Source organism: Lagopus muta, chromosome 9, assembly GCF_023343835.1.
Source record: "Lagopus muta isolate bLagMut1 chromosome 9, bLagMut1 primary, whole genome shotgun sequence".
NCBI lineage: Eukaryota > Metazoa > Chordata > Aves > Galliformes > Phasianidae > Lagopus > Lagopus muta.
Window position 1 is genome coordinate 15,871,648 of NC_064441.1, and position 20,005 is coordinate 15,891,652.

General features: G+C 43.3%; 1 protein-coding gene across 2 annotated transcripts in view; it reads right to left on the reverse strand.

Moving 5' to 3' along the window:
- Positions 1-19,158, reverse strand: part of ACSL3 (acyl-CoA synthetase long chain family member 3) — a 43,544-nt gene extending 24,386 nt beyond the window's left edge. Inside the window, exons 1-2 of one of the 2 annotated variants that reach the window (XM_048955611.1) lie at positions 19,033-19,158; positions 1,686-2,107 (exon numbers count right to left, since the gene is read on the reverse strand). In XM_048955611.1, coding sequence (XP_048811568.1) covers positions 1,686-2,036 — 351 coding nt within the window. In that variant the 5' untranslated portion in view covers positions 2,037-2,107; positions 19,033-19,158. Of the gene's footprint in view, positions 1-1,685; positions 2,108-17,469; positions 17,625-19,032 lie in introns of those variants that run through there. The other variant, XM_048955610.1, reaches the window with a different exon arrangement.
- Between the last annotated feature and the right edge of the window lie 847 nt (positions 19,159-20,005).

Consider the following 20,005-nt stretch of genomic DNA (forward strand, 5'->3'; position numbering starts at 1 on the left):
CAATTCAGTACACAGATCCACGATCTACATTCAGAGTTGCCACTGACGTACAGATGACCTCAGATAGGCACATAAGCCATTGCCACCACTCCATTCAATTTCTGGAAGGGAAAAAATAATCAACAAGTTTTGCAGCTCCCAGAAGGTACATGAATTACATGCTCTACACATAAGAACTGAGAAGTGCCATGCACCTATTTAAAAAGCTGTACCAAATAAACCTTAGCCTTAACTTTCACTAAGAGGACCTGGGCAGTGAAGAGATGCATGGTATGAAAGACCAAAATCAAAGGAGAAGAACCCTGACATTCAAAGACACCTTGTACAATTTTCACATTTATTCACTTGCTAAAATGTGCTATGAGGTAATAAGAAATATTGTCTTCCTAATGGAGAAAAAAATAAAGCTACTTGCTAATTCCACAACTTGGAACAGAACAGGGTCAAGGCAAGCATGGCAATCAACCATCATAAGGGACTGTTGTGTCAAGCTTAGATAGAATTACCTAGCTTAGGTAATTTCTAATCTAAAGGCTGAAAAAATAAGTAATTTAAGTAGGTCAACATCAACATTCTTCAACCTTCCAGTATTCAGAGTATGTTGTTTGCATAATAGGAAAGGCTAAAACTCATAAGATCTTAAGCCTTGTGCTACCAATTATATTTGAAGAACAGAGCACTGAACACAGGCAGAAAAAATTCTGATCTGTGCCCAGAAGCCTTTACTTTGCAGAACACCAACTCCTTTCTGCTTCTTTACAGGGCATCAAAGCATGAATCAAAAACGATACTATGAACCCTTTTCTCAAAAAGAAAAAAAAAAGTGCATTTCTGAACTCAGGGAAAAATTAATGACTGGGAGGAAGTTTCACTAACAAATCTGTAAAGGCTTCAACACAACTACATTTTTGCCAACCATTGTGATATTAACTGATTTATTACTATATCAGAATTTAAAATAAGCATTGTTTAAGGACCCCTTTATTACAGATGTAACTTTTTCTTCTGCAGGAAAACCAACCTTAACCAAAAATAGTCCCAAAAGTGCACGCAATTAATAACATCGGACATTGAAGCAAAGGACTCAAACCCTTCTTTGCACATGTGTATTCTGGTTCACTTCTTTAGGGAAAACTACATTTTTAAATGCCTGTATTCAAACATAAATCAACTACCAGCAAAGCAACACAAACCCTGAACTTTAAAGACTACAAAAACCTCAGTCTCTTGAAACAGCAGTTTTACACTAAAATTAAACCTCCCTCTCTGCACTACGATTACAGATTAGCAGAAAAAAATCACCTTAAAGAAGGCAGAGAAAATAAAAGTTTTGCAATTAAAGTCTGGGCAATCCTTTTTCAAGCAAAAATTCCATTAAAGACCTGAACATGCAGGGTAAAACTGTAAACTCTTAATTTACGGTTAACCTCACTGAAAATTGACTACTTTTCTTTACTCCTTTTAATTATGATTTTGAAGAAGACAAAGGGAAATATTTTTTGCTTACCTACAATAGGAACTTTAAGCCACTTACACCAGCCAACTACTTGAAGTAAATAAGTAAATAAAAGGCAGCACCTATCTTTTCCTCCTCCCAACTTGCTCTGCTGGACCAGAAATGTTCCAAGAGGAAGTAAATACATGGAATAAAAAGTTCTCAAAAGGCAGACTGCAAAAACCCTTACCTTTTTGAAAACCTTTCCTGATGGCTGGATTTCATCTTCCTCCTTCAGGATTTCCCGCGTTCCTAACAGCTTTTTGTCCTTATATTTAGTTTTAGCATACTTAAAAACTTTGTCAAGTGTATCACAGCCAGGATATAGAACTGAAGCTAAGCAGTGCAGACTGTTAACAGACCTGTATGCACCCCCAGGCCTGTTATTCACAGGTCTAGCCTTAACCTGCTTGGATTTTGCTATAGCCTGCCTTGAGCCTGAAAATATGTACCAAGGAATGTACGTTACAACCGTATACACCAAGATAATAAAGTTTATAAACTGCAGAAGAATGGGGTTGATGTTATGCTTCAACTTCATTTTGGCTCCTTGAGACAGTTACAGGGGAGAGTTTGAGACCATGGAGCAATCAGACAGGGATCCAGAAAGATCTGCAAAAAAAGAAACGAAAAGTTAACAGTAAACTGTATTTGAGAGAGAATGTTTGCAAACATGCATTACAATACGTATCAGAAGTAGGCCTCTATGCAGAAATCAGGCCAGGAGCCTTAATCCCCCATCACAAACACCGCCAGCCACCCATACTGAGGAAACATTCTTCTGCTGCATTTAACAGGCTGCAGCACTGTTGGTATTTGCATTTCTTTGGATGTTAAACAGTACAAACACAATTGTTATGGAATTCAAGACTTGAGTTCTTTTTTTTTTTTTTCTTCATAAATTACACATATAACCACGTAAGGTTTCAGCACAAACACAACTCATTCACAATTTCAAAAGACTCTCTCCGATCACATTAGAAACCTGCACGTATATCTGAACAGCAGTCTGCACATCCTTCTACTGTAAGCATCCGACCTCCATACAGAACATAAGAAAACAAGTCACATTAACCATTTTGCATGAGGGAAACCTGATCGCTGGTCACCCAACCACTGATCAGCCCAAATCCTACCAACAGCACTAGGAAGAGATTGTGCAAGAAGGTGTCCTTACAACACCTCTATACTCCATATACTTTTTTTTTTTTAAGCACAGTTTATCATATCTAATGAATTCAATGATGCAATGCCCTAACGTGCTCTAATGCACAGTAAATAAATTAGTCTGTCTATCCAGAAGATCCACACAATCAACAGAATTAATTAAAATTACTGTGGCAAATCAAAGACAATTGTCATAATGGTTGAAGATGAATTTCTGCAACAGAGAATGAGCTGCCCATTACAAAAATAGTTTTGCCCATAAAAGCAAAGCAGTCTAACTATAATTACATATCATTCAGTTAACTTCAAATGTATCGATACAACTACATGAAGAGCAATAACATAAGTCAGAAAACTAATACTGGTGTGTGCACAAGATGCACAGATTTGACTGCTCTTACTAAATGAACCAAGTGCCCGTTCACAGGCCACAATGCCAATCCCATACCAGTTTTGCTGTCTTACAAACACCCACCAACTTCAAAAACCCTAATAAAAAGAAAGTTAGTAGAAAAAAAAGTTTGTATCATAAAAGATACAACTTAGTAATGGAAAGACACCTCACTTTATCACAAGCATTAGACTTGTACATCCTTTTGTAATCGATCCACAATCCTAAATGTGATGAATGAGATCAATTCCATCTTTCTCCAGATCATTCAGTTTTTCAGAACTCCAAGCAAAAGTATTTCTGCAAAGCACCCAGAGACTAGTATTAACTCCAGCATAGGAGTCCTTCCTTGTAGATACTTAGTGGAGCAAGCAGCAGAGAGGGAAAGGAGTTTAAAACCTAAAATGGAACAGTGTATGTATATATATACACATACACACACAAATTATTTTTAAGATCAAAGGCAAAACAAGCAACGATAAAAAAAAATCTTAAGTAGGCTAAAGGGCAAATTCAATAATCGTTTGAAGAGACTTATGTTCTTAGGCTGTCACTGAAGGATACTTAAATGGAAATAACCACGTGCCAGACAATAAGCTGCTGTTGTCCAGAAAAATTATGGTGCTGTTGATAGCAGCACAGAACGTGACGTCTTCATGCTGAATTCTGAGTTGAGCAGACAGAAGTTCACCCGTTTTTCAGGAAGTAACACACCATGGGAATTGTGTCTGGCCCATCTCAGGGCAGACAGGAGAAGACACTTTTTCCTTATAAAGCTGAAGACGTTATTTGTGGCTACGCAGTAGAAAAGGAATTTAACCAAACTCTGTGACAAGCAAGAAATAAAGACAACTGACTTAATACCTTTTGGAAAATTCTTCTCCAAAGAAAGTCCCTATCTGAAAAACAAGCAAGCTGTCCAGAAACATTCACTGTAGGTTGCATGGCTCTTTGCTTAGGGAGGCACTGAGACCTTCTAGAACAGCAGCTTTCCCTTTGATTTTGCTGATATTCAAACAGCTTTATTCCCAATTCAGAATGAGAAAGGCTTTTCCACTTTCTTTGGGGGAAAAAAAAAAATAAATGCACCAAGGTCTGATCTTAAGCTCTTTTTTTTGTGGCTTATTCAAAGCCTTGCACAAAACCCCGCGTTTGGAGTTCATTTCTTTGAATTGCAAATCATTAATTGTGTTAAGGCTTCATTGCAACAAAAGGTCTATTTCAAACGGATTCTTTTAAAAATTAACGTTTACAAAAACGTAGCTTTTCTGCCTCAAATGCTACTTTTTGTAGATTAAAAAAACCAAGATTTTCCAAATACATTTTCTTGCCTACAGATCAGTTGAGACTCATTTCTTCTCATTGAAATCTTGTAAGGTTTGTTTGAAGATGTCCTTGAAATGATGATTTGTGGTCATCACTCTCTTAATACAGCTACTCACAGGAAGAGGTTAAATAAACTCAACATTTAGGGGCAGGGAAGGCAAAGTAGACAAGAACGGGATCCTAAGTAGGTTTAGTAAATATTGGTGAGAGCCAATACACTGAGAGAGCACCCACTGCCTTTACAATGCCCACATACTGTTCTTAAGTAAGTCACTGACAAATAGAAACATGAAATATGTGAAACATCTGTAAGTCAGCAGCCTACACAGCAGGTTAGCTGTAAACATTCAGGCCCCCAGATAACACACACGCATTCTAATGCAGTTGGGGTGTTCAAACCCTGAGCAAACATGCAAGAAAGTTGGCAGATGAAACTAAGCACTGGAGGAGAAAGCTTTTCATTTATGCAAAATCATTTATACAGAAAAAGCGCAGAAGCAAACATTCCTGCACACACCCAACAGCAGTTCTATTTATATGTAAAGCTATTCCATGAAACAGGCACAGAGCAGCAAAGAGTAAGACCATGGGTTTCTTCCAGCAGCCCAGGAAGAGGCAACCAGCACACCCACTGCTGAGTTTGGGGCAGCACACGGCAGTGCTCAGCACTGATCTGCTTAGTGCATAAGCAGTGATTTGGCCTGATACACTTCTTACACTAATGCTGTTACGCCCTTTTGGTTTAGAAGCAAACTTTTGTTGAATGAGAAATAAAATCCTTGCAGGAATGTGTTTACTAATTGATCTGCTTACAGCAGTTGCACTACAATAAAAGCATAAATTAATAAGAAAAAAGAAACCTTACACAACTTTTTATTATGGCAGGCACAGGTACATCAACTGATACAATATGTTCCTGTCTCATTTTACTCAACAGGAGCTGTCACAGGCAACTGCAAGATCTAAAAGTGGAAAATCCCAATTACATATGTCGATTACAAAAGATATTCCCTGCTTCTTCAGTTGTGTTTTGTAATATACACAAATAAACAAATCCTTTTGCTCACCTACCACTGCACTGTATCACCTTGGAGAGTCCAGGCCCACCACATTAAGTTAAAACAAACCCTGTTACAACACGCAGCAGGCTGGTCCTGGTTCATGCCTAAGCACAGCACAACCAAGGCGCTGCAGCAGTCAGACTCAGCAGCTCGTACCACCAGTTCCACCATTTGGAGTTGAAAAAAATTACATACACAGCACTATATATTTATCTATGCATGGAATAGACTTCAGCAAGAGTCGTAAACATTCCTGGATTAAAAAGACTACACAAAACAGTAATCGTCACAAACACCAACTTCAATCTACTATAGACAAAGGCTTTATTTATCACACTTTAGGGAAACAAGTCGCACTTAAAATGCATACCAGCAACTCAGATTTAAAATATGCAGCACAGGTAACACTTCCTACCTATTCCCCGACTGCAAACATTATAATTTACAAAGCCATTCACTCCTCAGGCAGATTATCTCTTCCACAAGACCGTTTCAGTGGCTGGAGGTTAAGAATCAAGGTGCTTCCATCCAACTTCTGTCACACACAGCAACTAAACGAGCAAACTCAAACCCAGGGAGTTCAGATTATCCACACAAAAACACTGATACGTGTGTAACTTAAATTGTAAATTTCTCACACCAGTGAATCCTGCAAACTAATCAATTTATTAATAGTTGCAGAAAAGTTAACAAGGGTTATTAATAGGCTTGGCTTTATTGGACTAAATATCAGACAATACATGTAGATATTCTGATATCTTAATTAAGAAAATTAAGACAACATAGGAAAACACATTATACAGCACTTTGCACTGTTTGCAAACTTTGCATAACTAGCCTCTGCTAGTTTACACCTGGACTTTAAATGTTTCTTTGCTGATATTCAGCAAGTGAGCTACTTGTTTTTACAAAATGAAGAGTTCTAGAAGTTGCTGTTACTTATTTTTAAACATTCATGTATTCACCTGCATAAAATGGGGACAGAAAGCCAAACACCCAGAAATAGTTAGCAGCCTCTATTTCACAAGGAAATAATCCCCTGGAACACTACGTGAGTTGCAGGCTGAGGTGATGAACGCTTTTGCGAACAGAAATCTAAATACATGCCAATCTAAGTAGAAGAGCTGTTCTGCAAGATAAGTTTATCACAGTTTTATCTGAAAACTGATGTTCCTCACAGCTGCCGCAGGAGTGCCGTCACACTGCTTATAAAGAAGCAGAGCAGACAGGAACCCTACACAGCCCAACAGCCCAGTTGGTGCAAACCCCACAGAGTCCCAAGGCCCGGCTGACTGAGAACTGCAGAGGCCCAGCAGACTGATCTGAGAGCAGAGCTGGTGCTCAGCACACCTCCCCGAATCCCAGCCCTGTCGGCAGCTCAGGCCTTCCTGCACACAAGGCTCATCTGAGCACACAGCTGCTGGGGAGAGGCGGCGGCAGGCTGTGGGCTGGGTGTGTGACAGCGCTGGGTAGCCACAGCAGCAGTTCCCACGTGGCTCAAGCACATTTAATGCTGGGCTGCTAATAAAAACAGAACGTTTGTTTGCAAAATCCAGCTCTTCACTTCCATTGTCCCACTACTTTAGTGCCTGTGTGGCTAGGAACAATTCCGATTAGCTCATTGATCCACTTTAAACCTTCTTGTCAAGCCAGAAGGGTGGACCTCCCTTTGTATCAACTCTGGTGCTTTCTGGAGCCTAGGGTATCATTGCAGGAACCTAAATCAACAGAAAGGCAATGCTACAGACACCTAAACAGGCACTCCTGAACCTACTGTCACCTATAAACATCCTTTGAAGATACTAACATCAGTTGAAAAAACAGCCTTCCCTGCAATTCTGATCTTAGCAATGTTCCTACTCAGTTGTTCCTCAATGTTCCTACTAAAATGTATTTACCTTAAGCTTTTAACTTATATAAGCCTAATGAAATGGATTGGCCAATCAATCTTCCACTAATAAGAGTAATTAAAATCAAGTCTAAGGTAGCAAATTTGATGGACTAAGTACCTTACTACAACTGAAGATGCTCAAGTAGCTTCGGTATCTACATAGTAAACATCAAAAAGAAGTAAACAACAACTTCCCAAATATAGTATTAGGTTTTTGAACCACAGCTACAAATTATGCATCAAAGAGCAGTTGAACAAAGACACCAACACCACTATACATAAAGTAAGAACTCCACATAAGAATTAAATAGAAGCTTCAACATTATCCCCAGCTCTGGCTACTGGAGAGGGGGAGTACGGCCCAGGCATCACTGCCAGTTTACCCTGCTCCAAACTTCAACTTACTGCCATTTTCCAATCGTTTAAGACAGTCCTGCTAAGTACGTCCACTGAGAGGCAGACTCTGCTTTCCATATGAATAGAACGGAAGGATCAGAACGGTGTGATATGCATTTTCTACTGCCAAACACAGCCGGAGTTCACTTCTCTTATTTCTGGGAAAGTTAAAATGCCAAGCTGTGAAACAGGCTTCTGTGTGTATGTGGGGAGGGGGAAAAGGGGGGATAGATGAAAAACAAACGAAAAACAATCAAAATACAGAAACAGAACACTGATTTCTATGTCAGTCTGGCTGTGCATTGCGTAACAGTCATATCTGTCAGATAAGAATGTAATATCAGAAACTTCCAGCATGCACAGAGATGTTCTCATTTACTTTTAGATGAGCTGCTTTTCCCATAATGTGACAGAAAACATTTTTTAAGGGAATATAGGTTAATGAATTAAAAAAGAAACCCACAACGTATGGCCAGCCCTGAAGTCAGGTAAGACCTTGTGTTTTTATGCCATTGTCTTCCTTAACATTTGTTTTTGACGTCATGGGCTTCTGCTAGGGATAACTTTAATTCAGAAGGCCTTTAAAGAGCAAGCAGCAGACAAATAAACTTAAGTCAATCAACACAGTCATACCTAGAGACCAAAATGATGTTATAGATTCCTGAAGAAAAAGTAAAGATTTATTCTAAATCTTTAAAGATGTTCTTCACAAGAAAAGTACCAGCCAGATGAACTACACTTTCAAGAGGAGTTGAATCCATTTTAAAGGGATAAAGATATCCACAGCACAATCAGACAGTGGATTGATGAAGTGGCACATTTCACCACTTAACTGGACAGGCTGAGCTGCCAACATTTTAAATACACTTTCTATTTGGAAGAACAAATAAATGTTCAGGCTCTAATTCCTTTTTTTGTTTTGTTTTGTTTTCCCAACATAATTGTGTCCAGCCAGCTACAAGAATTTACCAGCAAGAAATGTAATGAATTAATTCCCCAGGAACATCAGCTCTTCTTCCCCCATGTTCTGCTGCAGTGACTGCACCTCCAGACCAGGGGAAGATCCCTGCTCTGGCAGCAGTAGTTGCTGTGAGGTTCCCAGATGGAACCATCACATTTCAGCGAAGGATTTCTGCTCCAAAGCCCAACTGCATGTTTCAGGCTGCATTTTGTACCAGTCACTCAGTGTAAGGAAGGGATACCCCCAAGCCACTCAGCAGGAGAGCTACCACAATGCTCATGAGCTATCACATAAACTGGAAAGTCACTGATGCAGGAAGCAGTGCTGTACTTGCATTACTTGCACAGAAGCCTCGGGGCATTTGGTATCTCACTAAGTGAGCCTCTCACAAGGGTTAAGCAAGACATACAAGGAGCGGTACTTCACTCCAGCAACCATACAAATGCAGAGCACAACATGGGGAGGTTTTCCTGAACACAAATAAAAGGACAATATCCTAAGTTCTGTGAATAAGGAATATTCAAGTACATTTTTCGTAATCACGCAATCATTAAAATTGGAAAAGACCTCTAAAATCATCTAGTCCAACCAACCACCAACCACCACCAGGCCCACTGTTCCACATCCCAAGTACACATCTACCCTTTCCTTGACCACCTCCAAGGATGGTGACTCCACTCTTCACCACTCATTCACCACTCTTCCTAAAAAGAAATTCTTCCTAATACCCAACCTGAACATCCCCAGCATAACTTGAGGCCATTTCCTTTCATCCTATTGCTGTTACCTGGGAGCAGAGATCACCCCAACTCACACAGCCTCCTTCCAGGCAGCTGTAGAGTGCGATGAGGTCTACCCTGAACCTCCTCCCCCTCAGACTGAACATCCCAGTTTCCTCAAGACTGTTCGTTTTAGACTGCATACATTAATAACTGTGAAATCCCATCTCCAAATAGAACTTCACAGACAACTGCCCTTGACTCCCAAGCTGCATCTTCTCAGAAATACTGTTACATTTGAACATATAGTCCACTTGAGCAGCAGTGTATCGACACTGTTTTTCTCCTCAGAACCTAATATTAAATTATCACATGGCTTATTTAACTTCAGTTTTCAAGCAGGCTCAAACTAAGCTAAGCCGTAACTTACAATACACTCGAATGCTGCAGAACACAGTTATTTGCACGAGTGCCAAAATGTGTGCCACGTGCAGAAGCATGACACCAGGTATGACATTAGGTCACTAGTCACTAGCTAGTTCCAGCTAGGAACTCAGGGCTTTGTCACAGATGCAGAGCCTTGTTCTCTGCAACATCTCAGCTGGCTAAAAAGCTCCCTGAGATAAGCACTTTCAGAAGTGCAAGCAGGGCTCCACAGCAGGCTGCCTCAGCTGCTCTGCCCTCCATCCCCCCGTGCCCTGTGTCCAGGTAACCCCACAGCAGACAGCACCCCTTGCACTCAAGAAGTGCATAGAGGTGACATTGGGCTGTTGCAGGGAAGCTTAAAACACAAACAAGCAGGATGCTTTGCTGCAACCCTTGGATGCTCTGATTCTCCAGGGAAAGCAGGAGAACTTGAAACTTATATAAGTAAGGTATGAGGATGCCTACCATGGTCATTTGAAATATCACCCTATTTTCTAACCTAGACATAAGAGGACATGAGGGCTACTTTTTTCCTTAGCTACAACTGAGTGAATACCCTTTTCTCTCTTTTTATAATCCCCTCCCTTTCTTGTAAGCAAAGGCAAGCAGGACGATCGATGAGCATGCCTGACAACCCCAGAATACAAAACAAAGGCAAAACAAGAACTCGTTAAATTAAATATCATTTATTCTAAGAGCACTGATAAGAACTAAGAGCATGATCCCCAGCTTCAGCTCCCTGTTCATGACCTTTTAAAAATAAATTTACAAACCCAAGCACTGAAAGTCAAAGGACTACATCCAGTACCCACTGCTGGGGGCCAGAGGAGATTAAGCTGAGGAGGCAATTAGCTACTCACAGAGGTTAATTCAAGTCCTTCGAATCAGTACACAAATATCATATAGGTAAAGAGTCTCTTGCAGAAGGGAATTCTCTCTTCAGCGAAAACAAAGAGCCCTCAGACCCCAAGTACATAAACAAGATCGAAACATTCAAGTACCTGTTCTGGGTAGTCTGCACCACAAGTTTTAAAAAGGTCAACATTCTTGTTTTTAAAGAAAGAAAAGTGCCATTGTACCAACTGCAATTGAAGGAATTCTGTGTATATTCTCAGCCAAACTTATTTTGCCTGCGTTATTCAAATGGTCAGATTAGATTAATACATGTTGACAATTGGAAGTCCAGAATAAGCTATTAAGTATTTCCAGAATCTAAGATCAGAAATCAAGAATTTTATCTGGTTCATGAGCTACAAACATTTAAAAACAACAAAGTAACCACAACTTTCAATAAAGAAATAAATCCCCCAAATCATCATGAACAACAAAGCTAACAATGTAATGAAAATACAATTTCAACCATTATACTTTTAAACTCGTACTTTAGATACAGAAACATCTATACCAGGCTGGAAGCTCTCTCCACTCTATCATGCCCTAGATACTGTGAATGCATAACATAGAATGTGGACAGGATTTTTTTTTCTTTGTAATAAAACTTGTATTGGTAAATTACAGATTTTTAGGAACAGAAGCTGTCATGTGTCCCTGTGAATGTCCTCTTAAGTTCCTGGCGAAAGGCCCTAAGGCCATGTTCCATTGCCCACCAGCAGCCTTGGTTGGGCCAAACCTCCATGCTAGGCCACTCACATGGCAGTTCATAGCCCCACTGCACTCAGTTGGGATTTGTACCTTGTTCTTGAAAATCCTGGACATTATTAGGCAAAGCTAATTATGTGGATTGTAAGAAAACCAGATAAAAATCTCCATAAGCATGTTTCTATACAAGAAAAATAAAATCTACAGAGTTATCACAGCTGCCAAGGTAGAAAATATATTTTTAAGCATCTCAGAGCTGTCCATTAGGAAAATAGTTTCCCTCTTCACTCTTTCCTTAAAACAGGAAGATGAAGCAAACTTCCCCCCACCATAAGGGCAGAGTAAGTCCAAGATCCCCTCATGAGACTGAACGTGCCCAAGTCTATGGGGCCAGATGACATGCATCCCAGTGTTCTAAGGGAGATAGCTGATGTGGTTGCTGAGCCACTCCGTTACATGTGAAAAGCCAGGGCTGTCAGGCAAAGTCCCCAGGGACTAGATAGAGGGAAACATCACTCCCATCTGGGAGAAAGGGAAGAAGGATGACCCGGGGAACTACAAGCCAGGGAGCCTCACCTCTGTGCCTGAGAAGATGGTGAAACAGATCCACTTGGAATGCATGTTAAGGCACATGAGGGACAAGCGGGTGATCCGAGACAAGCAGCACAGCTTCACCAAGGGAAGGCTGCGCCTAACCAGTCTGGTGACCTTCTGTGGTGGAGTGATGGTGTTGGTACACCTCTGCTCTGCCCTTGTGAGGCCCAGCTGGAGTTCTGCATCTGAGTCTGTGGTCCCCAACACAGGAGCTTTTGGAGAGGGTCCAGAGGAGGGTGATGAAGATAATCAGAGGGCTGTAATACCTCTCCTATAAAGATAAGCTGAAGGAATTTGGCTTGTTCAAATTGGAGAAGAGAAAGCTGTGGAGAGATCTCACTGGGGCCTTCCAATGTTTAAAGGGAGTTTATAAACATGAGGGAAATCAGCTTTTTACAAAGGTAGATAGTGATAGGGCAAGGAGGAATGTTTTACACTAGAGGAGGAGAGATTTACGCTAGATGTCAAGAGGAAGTTCTTTACTGGGTGAGTGGCGCACTGCTGGAACACTGGTTGCCCAGAGAAGTGGATGCCCCACCTGCCCTGGAGGCAGTTAAAGCTAGGACGGATGGGGCCCTGAGCAATCTGATCTAGTACTTGATCTGATCTAGTGCAAGGTTGGCAACCCTGCCTGTGGCAAGGGATTAGAACTTGATGATCCTTGAGGTCTGTTCCAGCCCAAGCCATTCAATGACTCTACGGTTCATCAGAACCATTAAACACACAGCTATACATGCATGACAAGCCCTGGTGACAGGACTTCCAAAATCACTGTGAACTTTATGACAGCAGAGCAGATGCAGCTCACATCTTCCCACACATGCAAGCAAGCTCCCTGCCCTAGCGCTGCTGAGGCTACTGCCTTCTTCCTATGCCTGCTGCCTTACCGTCCCCCTCTCCTCCTCAATACTCACCACAAATGCTTATGATGTCTGGAGACACAAAAAGAGAAGCATTATAGATCCTTGTGTACACCACTCCTACCCTTCCACAAAGCATTCTCAACTTCTGGTTTCTTCCCTGCTCCCTTCTAACTTTCACACACACTAAACTTTTTTAACACAGATAACAGATAGCCTCTTTACCAAACACAAAATTACACACATACCAAACTGTTAACAGCTCACCATACATCTTCTACTTTCTAACTTTTTCTTTTAAGTTCCCAGAGAATGAGTCTGTGCATTTTGATTTTTACTAAGTTTGATTTAACAACTGCAGAGCATGCTCCACTGTTTCACAGAATACAATGTGCCTTCACTTTGCTTTGCTTCACTTTGCTTTTCAGAAGTCACACCACTTTGCTTGGTCCAATAAACTTAGGTCATCACACACACACACGCATGTCACTGCACTAACTGCTCTGTGTCTGCTCAGGAAGCAACGAACCCAAGTAAAGCCTCTCCATGGACACAGAGGTTTCCCACATGTCTCTCAATTGTCAACCTGCATAAGACACAGCAAGTTCTACATCCTGCTTTGGAGAGCAAGATGAGAAAGGAAGAATACTTTTCTCTGAAGATACAGGCAAGTTGTTGCTAGATGGCATTTCTACTTTCCATTTACAATGGGTTTATCACAGAAGAATGAAGTGTTTTCCAGAGACAGGAATGTAAAGCAGCAAACAGATATGGGACAGGACATGGGATTTGCAGTACCACTGCTATTTCACTGCTTAATCAACACAAAGTCATCTCTTCCCCCATCCAGGTCTTACACTGCTTAATCTAGTGGATATAAGCATTCCAAGCAAGGATGATGCTTATACAGTACTCAATAACAGAGTATCGCATTTCCAATTGTTAAGAGAAATAGGGAAAGGCTTGCACTTAGTTATTGCTGCTTTTGACTGTGAAAAACCACAATTCAGTAACTTTTGATAAGCCTTGCATTATCTTCCCTGCTTTTCAGGAAACTAATGAAACTGAGAAGCCGGTCTGTCCCACATCAGATGTTGTAATGAGGTAGCATGGCTTGCTAAATGACAACCCTCACAAACACTGACACACGACTTCCCAAAACACGTGTGCTGACAAACTGCCACCTCCTCTTATGGGATTACATACACCAAACAGCACTACAACTGCCCACGAGCTCATGGGACTCGTTCATGGGACAAGGAGGCACTTGTGAAGGCAATTCCTTCCCAAGAATCAATGGAGACTGCTGCAAAACAACTCACGAGTTTTGAATAGTATTTCCCTAGTTGATCTAGAAGCAAATGCAGAATGAGATTTGAGCTTTCTTCAGAGATTTCAATTTTTGTTTCACCTGTAGCCCTGGATTTAATAACGGTCATGCAGGAGGTGCAATTGGGATACAGCCTGTCCAGCTCATTTCCTTCAACATGTTCAAAAGTGCACCTTGAAGCAGAGTACTGAAATCTTCAAGGGCCCTTCAGGCCTTACTACACTGCAAGCCACCATGTAGATCAGGATCTCAGAATGGAGAGCAGTTCTTTCAACTCTAACTGCAAAATTAAACAAATAACGCCTTGCCATTTGAGAGCCTCTTAAGATTGCCTGAAGTGCTTGCAATATTCCTGCAAGTACAAGAAATAAACCTGCTTTGCAGAACGGCACACAGCTCTCAATAAGGCAGCTCAGAGACATCCACCATGCAGGCAGCAGCTACCTGGAGACACAGGGTGACTATGAGGGGAAGGGACTGCAGGGATCTTCAGTTCCACCCTCAGCTCAAAGCAGGGTGACCCAGGGGATGAGACCTCCCTTCTGAGGGCTTTGCACAATTACATCTCGAAAACTCCAAGGAAAGAGATGGGACTGCAATGCTCTGGAGCCATGAGGAAGGGGATGATTTGCTGCTACAGGGCCATCAGGTGAGACCCAGTGGTAGGGCTGCAGGGCTGCACCCCACCAGGACAGCCCTGCAAAGGGTGAGTTTGCTTAGTAACCGACAGCACACGAAATGGATAGAAATCAAAGCCAAGTCTTCTTAGTGTTAATACACCTTACTTAGTAGTACTAAGTCGCATCTTAGGGCCATATTCAGATGCCCTAAATTCCACATAAATCCTTCTGCCTCCTATTTCTTATTAGCTGGCTTTCAGTCAGCTCCCCATTCAGCATCTTACATAAATTCTCTGAACTGCTCTCCAAAAACAACTGGATTTCTCCATGGTCTGGGAAAAGTGGATTCAGTGTAATTGCAGCCGCCTGAACCCTATCTGTAAGGCCCAGCAGCACCACTTCAGGCTGCATTACTCCTTTGGTCTCATCACTGTGGTGAGAAGCAGCAGTTTGTCAAGGTAAGTTTTGATTTTGTTACTCTTCCACGGGAAAAAAAAAAAAAAAAAAAAAAAGTACTTTTAAACAAAAAGCAGATTTCTAAACAATTCAGGACCCAATTCTTCATGTTCTCCTCTGGAACACAACTCCATACCTGGGTCTCCTTGAACATGAATGCTCCACCCATAGTTCTCTCACATTTGGTCCTAAGCCACACATGCTGCTTTGTTCCTGATCCTTTGATAAAGATTTGGTCTTTAGTATGATTATAGCTCAAACTATTCACTGGTTTGTTGAAAGGAAAAGTAAAAGCCCCAGACCAGCAGTAAACATGGGCTGAGCTCATGTCTTAAATAAGAGCGCACAAAGACATCACATCCAGTTCTTCAAAGACTATCAATCTTCCATTAAGAGCCCTTTTGGTGTCTCTAACGATTCCAGTTGAGCCAGAACTCCTCATTTGAGAAGTTCCTCAAACAGAAATCAGTATTACAGTTTTATAAAAGCACCCTAAATTGAGAACTTACATGTGCCAGCACACTCATCCCAAGATGCTCTGCTCAAGCAGCCTTACGTAATTAGGACCCTTCACACAAGCAAGACAGAGTAAAGAGACAGAAGCACTCCTCACCATTCTTAGAAGAGGAACCAGCACCTGTGCCCTGTCAGCTCACCCCACGGCCCAAGGCCTGTGCATAGCCACCAGGCACAGATCCTGCCCCAGCCTGAAGCCAGCTCTCTCTGAAAACATCACAGCACACCAGCAAGACACACAACTGTGAAATATCCTGTATCAGCTGATGTCACTGTTTGCTGAGGGTTCATCCTTTTCACAATCACTCCGAGCAGAATGGGACGCCTGGAGACAACATAACTCTCAGAAACAAGTGACAGCTTATTGTGGATCAAACAGGCTATTTTATAACAAGTGTGGCAGGTTTGCTTCTCTTCCAGTGGCATTGTTTCTAGTAGTAAGAAGCCAGCTGCTCTGAGCAGTCACCAGAAGCAGACCTGTACCACAGTGCCCAATGCCTTTCAGCTACCTTGAGCACAGGGAACAGCAGAGCCACCAGGTTTATCCGTTTGTCAGACAGCCATCAATATCAAACAAAGCATCAGATCTGGCTCTACCTCTTGTTTCTAGGGACTCACAACTACAAACATACAGAGGGAAGCAAGCCTTTGGGTCACAGTGTTCAGCTTCAGACACTCCTGAAGCACACATGATGAAGTGACCACCAGGAGCAACAATGCTTTTCCTCACCTTCTCATGGCATGCAGGACATGCAAATATGACATTCAAGCTCACTGTGGTGCAGATAGCAATGGACATCAAGTCTCACGGGTTCACCCAGATTATTGCCTTCCTTTCAGGACACATCAAAACCTGATTAGGCACCCACCATTTCTGATTACATGCCATTACATATAAAGTTACATAGTGGTGGGGCTTTTTTGGGGAGGGTGCTGCTTCAAAAAGCTCAGAAGACAACCCAGCAATGCTTCCTTCCAGCTGCCTTCATGCAGCCCACGGTTCTAATTTTCCCGGCGGTTTCTGCCTCGTGACTGTAGAAGCTCCGTGCCCAGCTCGCACGGCCCGAGCCCGGCGCTGCTCACGGCGACGGCCGAGGCCCCGGAACGCGCTCCTGTCCGCGCACCTCTGCCAAAGGCAGCGCCCAGCGGGCTGACCGCGGCACACACCGCAGCAGCACGGAGCCCTTCGGAATGCGAAGGTACGGCAGCACGGGCCGGCAGCGCGCACAGCCGCTGGGCTCCCGCAGGCGGCGCGTTTCGGACCGCACAACGAAGCCCGCACGCGATGCGCTCCCAGCGGGCAGCTCCGGGCCGGGGGCCGCCGCAGCCAGATCCAGAATCCGAGCCAGAGCCCGCCGCCCGCCACGCTGGCACAGCCGGCCCCGAACCGCCACCTGCCCCGGCCCGGCCTCGCCGCCGCTCCGGACGCCCCACACAAAGCGCAGCGCACGCCGCCCTTGGAGGAGCCGAGCCGAGCCGAGCCGAGCCGAGCCGAGCCGAGCCGAGCCGAGCCCTACCCGACCCGCCGCGCCGCCGCGGCACCTTCAGCACCACTCCGGCCCGGATGGCCGCCGTGAGGCCACCCCGCCGGGAGCTGCTACAGGCCCCGCGCCGCCCGCTCCGCTCGGCGCTACGAGGACGCCCGGCCGCCAGACACTCACCGGTGCGCTGCTCGCGGGCGGAGGGTCCCGGCGTACCCCTCGGCTCAGCCCCGGCTCAGCCGCCCGCCGCCGGGCGCGCTCATCCCGTATGCGGCTGGGCGCCTCCCGATTGGCCGCCGGGCGGTGGCGCGCGGGGCCGGGCTCCGCAGGAATGGCGGCGGGGGGGAGGCGAAGCGGGGTTACTACAGGTCAGGCGCGGCGCGGCGCTGGGGCGGGGCCAGGAGGCGGGGCCAGGAGGCGGGGCCGGGCAGCCGGAGGGGTCGAGCTGCGCACCGCGCCTGCGCGGCGGTCCCGCGGCTGTGAGGCGCGGGGAGGTTGCGGGGCCCGCGTTGTTAGCGGCCGGGCGCAGGCAGCCTGACGTCAGCTGTCGCAGCGGCTGTGGCTGACGGAGCAGGCTTTGGTCAGGGCTCGGTTCCTGCCAGCCGTTACTGAAAGCCTGTCCGTGCGGACACCTCCAGATCCTGCAAATGGCCCTTTGTAATAGAAGGTTCACATCTCTGGTTGTGCGTGGAGCCCTAGAGTGGCAGGAACATACCGAGTGTTGCTGGAAGTTAATTAACAGAGTAGACACTTCTGATCCGTGGAGCAACAGAAGTCACCTCGGTTACTGGAAAAAATGCTTCCAAGTATTTAGAACTGAAATGCAAGAGAAGACCATTGGCCTCTAAAAAGTGGGAAATATTCTCCACAGGAGATAACTGAGCTACAAAGGTTATGAACTACACAACCAAAAAAGATACTAGCTGAAATAGCTGAAATAGGGTTAGGAGCACAGAAAGGTTCTGTTTAAAAGTTTCATGCTTGCTGGAAGAAGAAAGAAAGAAAAAACAGGAAAAGGAAAAGTACTTTTGGAAGGAGAAGAAACTGTTTTTCAAGGATGGCAAACATGGGCCTTTCTGCTACAGGAGAGAATTCACATCACTTTCTGCCAGTGGTTTCACTTACGTCAGTAGAGACAAAGTAAACTTAATGAATATGATGTGAATATTAATACACTGGAAGCAGTCCTACACTGCCATGTAATCTTTGACATTTCATTCCAGACAAAGAATTTTCAGGATAACGCTACAAAAGCTATTTTACGTGAAGGGAAATGGGAGGTTTAACACTGGATGGTGGCATGGGGCAGAGCTCATCTGCTCGGCATTGAGTCTAAGTTTGAATCCTCTGTTCACGTGTTTGCTCCTGGCAATTACTACAGTGCCTAGCAAAGACCTCTCTTTGAGAAATGCATGAAATGCACAACTTGCAATTAAACACGACCCTTATTAAACTGCTAGATCTGAACACTACTGAAGTATTCAGTGAGATAGCATCTGCGGATAACGTAGATTATTCCATGCCTGCAGCTGATTATCTCACAAGGTTGTTATGGAAACCAAAGCAACTGAAGTACTTCCCTTGCCCTGGAAGTACCAACTGTCAAACCCCACCTGGATGTCCTACATGCAGGACATTCAGCAAAGAGCACTTCTGATGTCCCCAAAATCTGTCCAGTGCACACCACATCTTAAGATTATTTAGACAGAACTCAGCTGTTCAAATAACAACAAAAACACTTACAAAGAATGAGGAGATCTTGACTGGTCCTGAAGCTTTCAGTCACCAGCGTTCATGTCAATTTTTAAGGAGTTCTGATTAAAAAGGCTCAACTGTGTCCAATTCCATTAGTCTGCAGTGATATCCCTTAAACTGCCCTCTGTACCGCTCAGTGCTGACAGCTGCCAAAGGCAAAAGTCTAAGCTAGATAACTTGGTTCCTGCACACCTTGCAGTTTCTCACTCACAGCTCAGCATCAGAGGTGAAAGATTATCAGCAGTCCCTGCTGATTAAGCAACTTTGGAGTTAGAGACACCAAAGGTTTAAATATACATTTACACATATATATTTGTATACATGACAGCATATTGATTTAAACAGATGTCTACATGTATTCAGCATTCTCTTGAGCATCTTTATAGATTCCTGATGTTTAACATCTAGTACAGGCAAAGCTTATATTGATTTCACTGATTGTATCATACCTTTTAACTGAAACAGTTTGGTAAAGCGTAGGAAAGATGTGGAGGATTGGGAGGATATCAATGTAATGAGTGCTTTACACCTAACACTTTTCTTGTTCAACTCTATGCTGAATACCCATAGGAAAACTAAAGAACTTGGGGATTTATAGGAACCGATGATCACATACAGAATGATTGATAACCCACGTTTCTAATTGGAAATTCAAACTGTAGAAGACACTGTATAAAACACAAAATGTATAAGACACTGTGACTGTGGTAAGACACTGTGATAAGACAAGGTGACTGTGGGAGGTTGTGACCTTTCATATATAAACTACATACAACAATAAGAACTACCAAGTAAAAATATTAGCTGATTTATATATATATAAAAAGACACAATAGCACAATTAAAGGCAGTTAAAAAGCTTTTGTGTCACCCTAGAGCATTCAGGCAGTTAAGGAGTAGCTGCAAAATCCGTAATGGCTGCTACAGATTGCACTGATGTATTCACAAATGCTTGTTTATT